The sequence below is a fragment of the Vidua chalybeata genome, chromosome Z (genome assembly GCF_026979565.1).
Source record: "Vidua chalybeata isolate OUT-0048 chromosome Z, bVidCha1 merged haplotype, whole genome shotgun sequence".
NCBI lineage: Eukaryota > Metazoa > Chordata > Aves > Passeriformes > Viduidae > Vidua > Vidua chalybeata.
Genome location: NC_071570.1, coordinates 11659789 through 11672599, shown reverse-complemented (window position 1 = coordinate 11672599; position 12811 = coordinate 11659789). Strand labels below are relative to the sequence as shown.

Genomic DNA, 12811 nt, shown 5'->3' with positions numbered 1-12811 from the left:
CCTGTTCTCTTTAATTCATGAGCACAGAAATGAAGGGACCATTATAATATGGCACACATTCTCAGCACAGATATCATCACACTTTAAAGCACAGAGTTTTTTGTCATGAGGCACCATCTTGGGAATCTACCACTCCAGCAAAGCATCCACAGAAGAAGGCAGAAAATGGTATGGTTTCTTAAGTATTAATGAATGTTGTGCATCTTTACTTTTCTGAACTCTGATAGGTGACTACATTCTTATAATAGAACTGTCATGCAGACCTTAAGAAGTTTTACTGATTTCTTCAGGTGTTCCCTGGAAGAGTAACTCACAAACATAACTGGGGCAAGACTTCTTGCATACTACAAGGCAGCAGAGATCAGAGAAATTAAAAGAACCAAAGCCTGAAATACTGAAGAGAAATAAAACAAATATTGAAGAAAATCAGGATGGCTGGGAAAATGCATATAACTGTATAGTATATACAAAGAAGAGTGAACTTCTTGATAAAATTCTGCACTCCAGGTCCTGCTGAACTCTGAAACAGAGCAGCTAGAACCACATATACACACACCGTCATCTGTAGACAGAAAAAAGCACTGTGCAAAGGATTGGACTTTATTCTGTATACAAAAGAAAACACCTGACAAGTAACAGCCCGACAAGATCTATAACCAAAATGCTGTTTTAACCAATCAGAAAAAAAAAGTTAGATGTGGGGCAGAGAATTTTACAAGCATGAATTTTTTTACTTGAGTGCTTATAGGTTGAAGCAGGTAATTCACAGTTAAGTTAAAAAGATTGTGCGAAATAGTCCAAGAGTGTGAAAATGAGAACATGTTCCATTAGACACCAAAAGGAAAGTAGCTGCAGACACATCAAAACCAGCATCCTAGTGGACACAGCTCCAATAGGTCATAGGCAGGTCAGTTTTTAAGGAAAAATCCAACTGAAATATAAACATGGCATTATGGAAACCAGACAAATCTCTCATAGCTTTGTCCAGCCAGCACTGATCTAGGCATCAGCTGTAGTGCATAATCTAAATAAAGGGATCAGTTTGTTCATACACCTGGAAGCTGTCATATTTTGGAGCCTCCTAACAGTTATGTGTAAGTGCAACATTCACTTGGATGTAAATTTGTTGAATGGTCAAGAACAGTTACATTCATATACTACATCACATTATGACTTTCTGGGGAACCACCAAAAATATTAGGTAATGACAGGGCTTGGACCGCCTCTTGCCACAAAAAAAAGGAAAAAAAAAATTATGAAAATCGACAGATTCAGGGTGAGCAGATCAGGTTTACTTTAGTGCATTCTATGCTGAAAGCAAGCTCGAGCACCCATGGCTTTTAGAGTTCATTCTTTTCTGAACCCATTGGCTGCTGATAAATAATGAGGAAGGAAGGCCAGTTCTCTACAAAAACAAACAAATAAAAATAAACTAGGCCACTTAGCAGGTGGCAAGAGCTGGTAGTAAGTAGGGCCCAAACCACTCACCACCATATCCACATAGCACCACAACTTCAGTAGCAGCCAGCCCTACAGCGGAGTTAGCTCTTTTGCTTACCTATGCTTCCCTGTTCCTGCTCAGCATAAGGAACAACAATAAAGCAATGTTGCTTTCAACTATTCTATTTCACTCCAGGACTTCTGTACCAAAATCTGCAAGCTCTCCAGAGCTACAGAAATGCCTTCAAACCCTGTTCATAAGCAGCAAAATCCCCAGAGCTCAAGATGACACTCAAAGCTCAGAAGAGGAGGACAATGGCAAAGGCCAGGCGCCACCCTGTTTAAATACACATTCCAACAGAGAAAGAAACAGATCCTTCCAAAGAGTGATCTGTAGGGCACATTCTGGCAGGGCACTGGCAACACTGTTAAGTTTGGAAATAACAATGAAAATTAATTTTCTCCAGCCTTGAGTAAATTAAACGGCTCTGAAGTCTGAAAGGCAGAAGGAACCATGCAACAGTACACTTACAGCTTAGAGGGGTGACAATTCTACAGGAGGAGCTTCTCTTTCCCTTCCCTGAAAAGGCTAACATATGGGCACACGGCTAGCTTGCTCTGGCTTTGTACATGGCCTGGTCACACTAAAGTCAGCCCAAGTTCAGCCACCACATTCAATGAATTCAGGATTTCACCCTCTACCTTTTTAAGGACCAAAGAATGGTCACAGATTGAAACTCTTACAGATAAAAGAGGAATTTTATGTACTGACCCTGCAGGGATTTTTTCATGTACAAGCTTTTCATCAAGGAACACCAACTCTGAGCAATGATGTGGATGCCTGTCAAGATGGAACTTAACAGAGGTCTCCAGTGATTTTTAATTTAATACCAGGCTCTTGAAAGAAGACAATCAATTAAATGTATATATAAGTAAAATCTTTAAACTTCTTTTCCTCACAACTTCCAATACAAAGAAGCAGAGGGAGTTCAAATTCAAAAGAACTTAATACCCACTGCCCTGATGTTTTTATCCACTGTTTTATCTAATATCATGTAAATATTAGAATTTGATGTTCCTTTTCAAAACAGTAGTATGGACTGAAATACTTCTGTGCTTTATCAGTAAACATTTAAATAAACATGTTGCTCAGATGACCATCCTTCAGCTATCATGTGGAAAAAAAGAGATTAATTAAACAATCATACTGAAGTCAGACAAAACAGTGGCTTGGAAATTTTCCAGATGAACACCTTCCAATGAACTTTCAATATGCGCTGAGCAATGCAACACAGTGCAAGATAGCATTCGAGGATAAGTAAGCTCTTAAGTCATCTGATTCACAGGAAACTAATGAATTTGGTGATGTGATCAGAGACAATGTCTTGACTGCTACAGAGTCTGCTAACAACCGTTGTGACAGACTGAAGAGCAGAGTAACTTCTGCAACTTCTATACCATGCCAATGTGGTGATGCAGGAGCAAGCACATCTAAAACAGTACTCCCCTGCTGCTGTCCACAAATGCATGTTTGTGGGAGAAAGGAATTAATACTTGACTGTGTCAAGTCCTGCTAACTGTATTCAAATTAAGCATGTTAGTTCAGCCCACTTATATAATTTTATCTCCTTGAAAAAACAAATTCACACAGATCTGTTCTGTTACTATTCTTTTTTGTTTCTCCAAAGAATACTAGTGTAAAGTTACCTGGTACTTTAGGCAGAACTTAAGAACAACTTTTCTCTCCACCTGCACTTAATCTTGCTCTGTTAAGAAAATTGAGACTCTATGGGAATAATACTGGTTCCTCACTCACATGACTCACACACTTTCCTCATTTTCACCTTATTCTTAAGTTGCATGGGTAGATTAACATATTTTAAAAAGGGTCAGCCATAAGTACAATACAGCAACCTCATTTCTGTCCCTTTAGAGAGAAAGGAAATAATACTACACATAGCCCAAATCTTGACTTACAAAGTATTTCTGCTGTACACACTCAATCCTAATTCACTTACAATTTGAACACACTCACTTTATTCCACATACCTGAACTGAAGTATGCAGCTTCTGAGGCATTCTCTGCAAGGTGTTCTACCTATTTGTATCCTCCACCCTCTTCCTTCAAACTGGCTTAAAGAAGGAGCTCTGCATGTTAGAGTTCAGTTCAAGATCACAAAGCTTCACAAAGTTTTGTGAAGAGGGCACTTAAGGAGGCAATAGTTGAACTGAGCTTCAGCTAGTGCAAAAACTGAAGAAAGCAAAAATGGAAGGGAAGAACAGCATGATCTTCGACCACTTAAAGGAAGAAAGCTAATAAAAAAAAGTGAGGAGAAAAAAATCCTAAGACAATGATGACATAAAATGAAATACTAAAGCACAAGACTAGACTATCTCCCCCATTATAAGCTGCTCCAATTAACATCATTTAAGGCATTGCAGTAGCCAAATTTCAAGCTTCATTTAACAGAACCTTTCTGGAGCCACAAAACTACCTTCTTTCAGAAGCAGAGGCTATGAATTTACATGTGTGACTGCTGTTGAAACATTGGGTCTTAGACTGCCTATTTAGAGTGGTAGCAAATAAACATATCCAGTTATGAGCATGATTTCTTTTCCATCCAGAGCACTCTCTAGCTATGAATGGATGATTCTAAAAGCACATCTGTGTCCAACAAAGTTAAGTCACCGAGGAAATCAATGCAAAGCTTTTTTTTCTCTCTGTGTGTACAATGCATAAAGATGCTAAACAGTCTCCACAACTCCAAGATGCATGGACACCCACATACAGCACTGCAACTCAAGCTGAATAACAGAACTGCCATTAAAATGCCAGTCCAGAATTTGTCTGCCCTGGCAGACAACCCCTTCCCCCCACCACCAGCAGCAAGGTATGCACATGGGGATGGTAGATCTGTTCATGCACTGAAAAGATGTGTATGTCCCAGGCAAAGACAACTGAGAGCAAGTCTACAAGACAGCAACATAGATGGAGACACTCTGCAACAGAGTAATAACTGAAGTATTCTGAACAACAGCCAAAAGAGGACTATGTTTAAAAGAAACCCCAAAAAACAAAAAGCTACTCTACAACACTTAGTGCCAAGAAACGAGCTGAGAGGAGAGCCACTTTGGTATCAGGAGGCTCAGAGAAGGCTAAGAATACCAACATAAATTCTGAAGGAGGAACACTACCACAGAAAATCTGAAAGAATTATGTTTTGAAGATCTCTCTTGGAAAGTTTGCCTACCAGGTGAGCTTCTAAACTCATGTAAATATTTCAATTATAATAGCTGCAGGCTCACACATTTAACTTAGAATGTGCATCTTAAAATTCATTCAAAATTCACTTCATTGTTTGTTAGTTAATTCTATTATGGTTTCAAAGCAACCATTTACTTCCAGCAAACTTCAGTGCTATATTATGTTCCACAGTATTCAGAAACAGACCATATCAAAATTGTCTCTTTAAATACTACCAATTTATTCAGCAGTAATAACTGTAAAAAGTTTCAGCAGCAAATCAAAACTGTTACTTGAAGTATATTTGAAGTAACCTATGAATCTACACAGCACATACAAGACAATCCAGGGATCAGGCCTAGCTGGAATGGGACTGGGAAAGGCAGGTGCTGCTTGACCAATCTTATTTTCTTCTACAACTTAGTGGATGAGGGAAAGGCTGTGGATATTGTCTACCTGAACTTTAATAATGCCTTCAACACTGTTTCCTACAGCATTGTCCTGGAGATACTGGCTGCTCATGGTTTGGACAGGTGCACTGTTTGCTGGGTTAAAAACTGGCTGGATGGAATGACTCAGAGAGAGTTACATCCAGTTGGTGGCCAGTCACTGGAAGGGCTCCCCAGGGCTCAGTGATGGGACAAGTTTAATATCTTTATCAATCATTTGGATGAGCAGTTCAAATGCTCCCTCAGTCAGTTCCCAGATATCACTAAACTGGGTGGGAGTGTTGATCTGCAGGAGGACAGGAAAGCTCTGCAGAGGCACCTGGACAGGCCAGATTGATGGGTCAAGGCCAATGGTATGAGGTTCATGCCATGTTCTACAACATGAAGTGCCAGGTCCTGCCCTTCAGCTCCATGCAGGACTATAGGCTTGGTGAAGAGTGGCTGGAAAGCTACCCTAGGAAACAGACCGGGGGGCACTGAGCATGAGCCAGCTGTGCCCAGGTGGCCAAGAAGGCCAATGGCATCCTGGCCTGTATCAGCAATAGTGTGGCCAGCAGGACCAGGGCAGTGATTGTACCCCTGTACTCAGCACTGGTGAGGCCACACCTCGAATTCTGTGTTCAGTTTTCGGCCCCTTGCTACAAGAAAGACATTGAGGTGCTGGAGCAAGTCCAGAGAAAGGCAATGGAGCACAAGTCCTACAAGGAGCAGCTGAGGAAGCTGGGGTAATTTAGCCCGGAGAAGAGCACCCTTGGGAGGACCTCATCCCTCTCTACAGTTACCTGAATGGAGGATGTAGGCAACAAGTGACAGGATGAGAGGTAATGGCCTCAAGCTGCTCCACTAAAGCTTTAGATTGGATAGCAAAAAAATTTATTCACAGAAAGGACTGTTAAGCACTGGAACAGGCCACCCCTGAATTACCATCCCTAGACATATTTAAAAGGTGTTTAGATGTGACATTTAAAGGCATGGTTCAGTGGTGAACACAATGGTGCTGGCTTAGCAGTTGGATTTGATGATATTACAAATCTCTTCCAACTTAAACAATTCTATGATTCTATATTTGGCCAGCACTGCCTAGTTCATCCAAACGCACAGTAAACAAAAGCTAAAAGGTAAACTGAGACAGCTGTTTTAATAAACAGGACAATTCAGCCACTGCTTCTTTGCTAAGAAACCTTGATCTAAAGAGTCCCTTACTGTACTAACCTCCATAGTATGTACTTTAAAGCTGTTAGGACCAGTTCCATGTAAATGCAGAAGAAAAACTTTGGTGCTGCTTTGCACTTCTGCATAGAAAGAACAGCACTTTCCATGCTATCTCTTCCTGTCTCTGTTCCATCTCAAAGTCTCAATCTGTACTCCTGTTTGTAGTTTAGCAACAAAATATGCAATTGCTATCTGTTAGGTTTAATTGTACAACACCCTGGTTCATGAGCAGAACATTTACAGAGCCTCTACCAAGAAAGTACATTTTAGCAAGCTCTTTTCTGTGAATGGTCACGTAGTGCTAGAATGGGAAAACTAGAAATTAAATTAAATTTAATTTAGAATATTCTATTTCACCTTAATCTGCTAGCTTTTGCTGGTTAGTTTTTAAATGCAAGGGTTTCTAAATGCAGAGTTTTAATTTCTTTTCAATGAAAAAACTAAACTAAATAGATGTGGAATTACATAGGTCAGCTCTGTCAAACTAGCTGCATTATGAATTAATCTTGGCCATAAAAACCTCAGAGATCAATTTCCACTAGATTCTATACTAAAGATTTTCCCCCACTCCTTCCCCATAACAATAATGACATGAGAAGAGACCAGTGTAGCAACTATTTTGCAAATCCTATTTTTTTTCCTTGAGAATTATATTTTTACTGACAGGCCAGTCACTGAGGCACCATCAGCAAGTAGTTTCTTGATATTACAAGGCTACAAAAAGCAGGTGGCATTAATTGAATAGGATCACCATTCCAAGCAAGCAAACACCAGTAACATCAGTATAATAAATACAGTGGAGCATGTGGGATGGAGCTGCAATCACATCTAACACAGAAACGCAGAAACAAAATACCTAAGAACAAAAACTGACAAAAGAAACTTCTCCACAACAACCTCACAATGACTTTGGAAGAAAAATTAATAGTGAAGAAAAACAAGATTCACAGTCATTTTCATTAGCATTTAAGGTACTGTATTTGGTGACCAGTGCAAACTCTGACTGCAGATCTCTGCCTACAGATGGGACCCAGCAGTGCCTTGTTCTGTTTCTCAGGCAGAACTGTTGGCAGCAGATCTCATCGTATTTTGAGCTCCTGGACTACAATACATGGACCAAAAAAGGATCACTATTTTCCACAACAGAAAAAAACAGCACCTACTAAATGACTGGCAAATCCAATCCTGACCCCAATACGACTGTCATCTGCAAGGATGGACTCCAACCCTATAGCTCTAATTCAACTCGGGCAGGAGAGACCGCCTTCAGAACAGGCACCAACTGTTTGCACTCAGCCCTAGCTTTTCCACACAAACACGTACAGAGAGCTATTTAGAAATTATTATTTATGCAGCCTCTCATATTAACTTTTATAAGCCAAATACTGCTGCAAGCTACTTTGACATAAACCTAGAGTAGCAATTGCTACAGACAAGGAACTCTGTTTCCACGTCGATCCAGCAGCTAACGGGTGAAAGTGATCCTTAATAAACAGTATTTTCCCCCCAGAAAAAAGAAAAAGGGGGAGAAAAAAAAAAAAAAAAAAACACAAACGAGAGAAAGAAAAAAAAAGAAGAAAAAACCACCACCAAGAGCTACACTTAAACCCCAAAACCGCGGCAGCCTGGAGCCATGGATCTTAGCGCGGGGTGCGCCGCCCGGCTGGCTGCCCCACTCCGTGCTCCGCTTCGCCTAGGCTGCCTTTCGCCTTTCTTTCGTGGTTGTGGGTTTTGGTTGCTTTTTTTTTTTTTTTTTTTTTTTTCCCTCGTTCTCTCCCTCTCCTATTTTCCTTTTTTTTCTTTTTTTTTTTTCCTTTTTTTTTCCTTTTTTCAGCGCTGAGCTCCGCGTCCCCCACAGCTGAAAGCTGTCCAAGCCCAGGACCACACACAGGCTCCCGCCCCGCCGCGCCGCCCGCCCCTCCCCCGCCGCGGCCGTGCGCACTCCCAAAATGGCGGAGGGGACGCCTGCCGGCAGCGCCGCCGCTTCCCGCCGCCGGGGGGGACGCGGAAACCCGCCGCCCGCAGCTCGCCCGCACTGCGAGGCGGAGCAGAGGCGAGGGCACGGGGTGCTGGACACGGGCTGTCCCGGCGGCCCTCCGCTGAATGCACGGCCTGGCCGCCGCGGCCACCCGCGGGCGGAGCAGTGGTACGCGCCGCCCGGGGCCGCGCGCCCCATCTCAGTACCCGCCTCCCGCCCCGACAGCCGCCCGCCTTCCCCGCCGGCGGCCGCTCCTCCCGGGCATGCTGAGCGGCCCCGGGCTGCTCTACCCGGCCGGCCAGGAGGGCAGGGGCGGCAACAGAAAACAGGGGCAACCTCCGGACTTACCTTCCACCCACAGCTCCTCCACGTTGGTCTCGAGATTAGCTGCCCTTAATCCTACAGCGAAAGCCCCAAATATCAGGAGGCCGACAACCAAAAACTTCCCGCAGTTTTTCTGAATGTAACAGCCCAGTTTAAACAACAGTCTCTGAAACTTTGCTCGCAGCCACAGCGGCGCTTTCCGTCCCGTCGCCTTCCCCTGCAAAGCAAGAAGAGGTCAGTAGTTGCGGGCTGCGGCAGCCGCCAGAAGTGGGGGGAGCCCCCCAGCCCTCCCACGAGCGGGACAGCTCGTGTCCCTTGGGGCGCAGTCCCCGGAAAAAGGATGGAGCGCCGTGAACAGCTCAAACAGGCATCCTGCCAGCAGGGCCCTTTGCCCCGCGGCCCTGCCGAGCAGCACCCTCGAGCACGCACACAGGGACAAGATGTACCTGTTGTCAGTCATCCTTGCCCCAGACCAACACGTGGGTTTGGGGGTGACAACACTGCCTCGGCCCCCTGTGCTGGCCACCACCATATTCTTCTCTTGCCCGAGGCATCGCCACCAGCTCAGGCTGCAAAGCATTCGCGCTGGCAAGACCCGTGGCTCCAAGGAAGAAGGAACCACTGCCGAAGAACCTCAACAGCCACAAGAAAGAACAGTCCCTTTTCCTGTTCTCTCTGGAACCCCAGAATGGCTGGGAGGAGAAGCGGGGGGATTGTATGACAGATAGTGGGTAGTAGTGGCCGCTTCCCCCATTCCCAGCTCCTAGCAGGGGCTTGGTGCTGAGGCAAGACCCACGTGGTGAGCAGCGCTGTAACATCTGCAGTAATTCATTTCCATAGAGTTTGGAGACGCTGTGTGATCTGAATTAGGAAGTAGAGCAGCCATCTGTAAGTTACGACAATATTTGTGAACGGAAGAGGGCAGCCACATGGATTTTTTTTTTTCCTCCTCCTTTCCCTCTTCTTACAAAGCCTAGAAATCCGCTCCCTGAAGTGAAACCATCCCTGAAGCAAGGCAGCTTTTGGAGATTGTTTACTTTGAACATTTTTTGGCCGGCGGAGATTGGCGGCTGGGGCTGTCCCCCCCGCCCCGCCTGGCCCGGCACCTCCAGTCCTTCGCGGGGACTGGCGCGGCAGGGTTAAGGTGGCAATTTGTTTACGGCCCTCGCTCCCCCTCCGACCGCCAGGCAAGGGAGAAAACCGGTGCTTTCTTTGCTGGGGGACCCCGTTCTCCCAGGGCAGTCGCCGTCTCGGCGCTCGGCGGAAAACTTCACAAAAGCCCAACTTCTGCCAAGTTTCGGCCGTTTTCTCCCCTGTTCCGGCCGGGAGCGGGTGCTGCCGAGATCACAGGGCGCTACGAGGGGATGGAGAAGCAAAAAGGAAGCGGACAGAGAGAGGGGGGTAGCGGGAGAGCGGGACTGAGGTTAGCCATGGGGAGGCCGGGATCGAGCCGAGGCAATTTCGGGAAGTTTAGGAGGAGAAGTGTTCCGCAGCACAGGCACGCACCAGGGCAGGCACAGGCGAGCAGGGAGGGAAGGAGGGCACTCTCTCCCGCACTGAAGAGTCACAGACGTCCCTCTCTTTTTCCCAGCATTTTATTGGTGGCCGTTTCGTTTCCATCTCCTCCTTCCACCCCCACGAGAAAACACACCACCTCCCTCCTCCTCCCCCGCGGAAAAAGAAGCACTACCACTAGAGTGTATCTCTGGAAAAAAGAGTGAGAGATTGAATGCACCTTTGAAATCTGCTCCAAGGCGAAAGCCGCATCGCAGTAGCTTGGTCGCTGCAGATACTCCCGGTCAGGCACCGCGGCGCGCCGATTCCCTCCAGTCCTTCGCCGCCTCCCGCCGCCGTTTCTCGGCGCCCGGCCGGGGTGGCCTCCGCCGCCCGCGCTGCTGCTGGTCTCCGGCTCCGACGCGTTACCGGCCGAGGCCATGTTGCCGCCGCCGGCGGGACGGGAGAGCTGCCGCTGGCGCTGCCGCGGCGGGGCCCGGGGCCCCGGGGGTGCGGCGGGGCCGCGGGGGGCTGGCGGCGTTGTGGGCCGCGGGCTGATGCTGCTGCTGCGGGGGCTGCTGCCGCCGCCGCCGCCGGGGCTGGGGCTGCTGCTGGGGCTGCTGCGGCGCGGCCGCCTCACGCGGGGCGCGGGGCGGCGGCTGCCGCCGCGGCCGCTCCGGCCGAGTCGCTCCCCGCGCCTCCCATTGCCACATCGCGCGCGGACCCCGAGCTGCAGGCGGTCGCTCCCCGCGCCCGGCGAGGGCGGGAGGACGGGCGGGCGCGACCCCCGGGATCCCCCGGCCGCCGCCGCCGCGCTATCCTCCGCTCCCGTTGAAATCGCCTACTCCGGCCGGCCTCCGCTGCCTCCGGGAAGCCGCTGTCCGCGGCGGCGCTCAGCGGCGGCGGCGGGGCGGCGGCGCGGCGGGCCGCGGCTGCTCCTGCTGGGCTGCCTCGCCGCGCTGCACCATCCTGCTTCAGGGCCGGGGTGCTTCCCGCGGGCCGCGGGGCCGGCGGGGTTCCGCGGTTGGCCCCGCCGCGGCGGCGGGCGGGCGGCTGCCTGGCGCTCTCCCCCGGTGTGTGCGCGGCAGCACCGAGCTGTAGCCCCTCAGCTCCAGAGATGAGATGAAGAAGAAAAAAAGGACTCTCTCCATTTGGATAAAGAGGAGGAGGAGGAGGGGTGGGGGGGGTGGGGGGAGTATGAGTGGAGAGAGAGCGAGAGAGGGAGGGAAAAAAAAAGGGGCTGAGAGCCCGCCCCCGGGGCTGTCAGATGGCTTGGGTTTCTGCGAGGTGATTGGCTCGGGGAGGGTAGAAATTACTCAGCAAACATGACTATTATTAGCTGCTTAGCAACAGCTCACCAAAGTAGAGAGACCACCCAGGCCGGCAACCCTTGTGTGTGCATCTCCAGCTTCAGGGGGAGCCTTAAAGAGATCCAGTCTTCTTTGCATGCAATACTTCCATTAAGGAATGCCTTCTCCCTCTTTCTTCTTCGTTTTCTTTTCAAGAGCGTTACTCCCCCTTCCCCTTACTCCCCTCCCCCGACCCCCGTCCGGGATGCTTGCAAATACACGCACGGAACTTTCTCGCCAGGGACATATAGAAATACATTTTTCCCTTTTAAGAAAAAGAGAGAAACGAAGAAAAAGCAGCATTAAGAGATTTCTAAAGGCCTTAAAATAAAATCCTTTTAGAGGCACCTTGGCCTTGAGCTGCAACAAATACTGGGAGGTCCAAGCTGAATTCCCAGGCTTGCAGGAATAATGATAGGGTGGCGGATACTGCGGTAGAAAGTGCCAGATTTTTCTCCCCCTCTCTTTTTAACTAAAGAGGAGACTTAGTTCCTTGCAAGAAAACCACTCCGTCCAGTTAGAAAAACACAATGAAAATTTAACACTTAAGAGATTTAAAGCCACGCGGTAGCTAGCTGTTTCAACTTAGGACTCATTCTTTAACTGAAACCTGAGGAAAGCCAATTTTAATGTTTTTAGTGTAAAAGTCCATGAAACACAGCCTGCCTGGCCGCGCTAAACTTTTCTCGAACTACACACGATTATTTACTTTTTTGGCATCGCTTCTCCGCGTCTCTCTTCATTGAGACTCAGCCATTAATTCCTGCCTCTAGAGCTGTGCGCGTCCCCCCCAGCCCCGAGCTCGAGCCCCGGCCCGCAGCGCGGCTCCCCGCGGAGGCAGCTACGGGCCGTGGCGGACACCCGTGGGCACCAGGGCGGGGGGCAGCCGACAGCCCATCCCTCCGCCCTCGGCCCGGGCCGGGGAGGCGCTCTGGGGGGCTGCCCTCATGCAGGTCGGCTGCTACACGCCTGCGGAGGAGCTCGGCTGTAAAGAGTTCTGGAGCTGGAGGAGGAGGTGGGAGAAATGCAGCGGAGAGGGTCATGGGGACCCGAGGTGAGAAGAGAACCCCGTGCAGCCCCTGCTCGGTGCGGTGTCCGGCTCGACAAACCCGCAGGCACTGCGCACGTCTCCCTTCAGCCTCGCCGTGCGTGTACCTAGGACAGTGATCCTGAGCAAAACCCCTGAGCCCCCTGAGGTCACCGCAAGCGTCCTCCTCCCCTCGGCAGGCTGGCGACTTCCCTTAGCGGGCCCGTCCCGGCGCCGGCAACGCGGGCTGGCAGCGTCCCGGAGTCGGGGCCGCCGGCGGGAGCGGGCTGCGCG

General features: G+C 48.6%; 1 protein-coding gene across 1 annotated transcript in view; it reads right to left on the bottom strand.

Moving 5' to 3' along the window:
* PTCH1 (patched 1) overlaps nucleotides 1–10681 on the bottom strand; it is a 65612-nt gene extending 54931 nt beyond the window's left edge. The window contains exons 1-2 of the mRNA XM_053931392.1: nucleotides 10383–10681; nucleotides 8614–8864 (exon numbers count right to left, since the gene is read on the bottom strand). Coding sequence (XP_053787367.1) covers nucleotides 8614–8864; nucleotides 10383–10583 — 452 coding nt within the window. The 5' untranslated portion in view covers nucleotides 10584–10681. The remainder of the gene's footprint in view (nucleotides 1–8613; nucleotides 8865–10382) is intronic.
* Between the last annotated feature and the right edge of the window lie 2130 nt (nucleotides 10682–12811).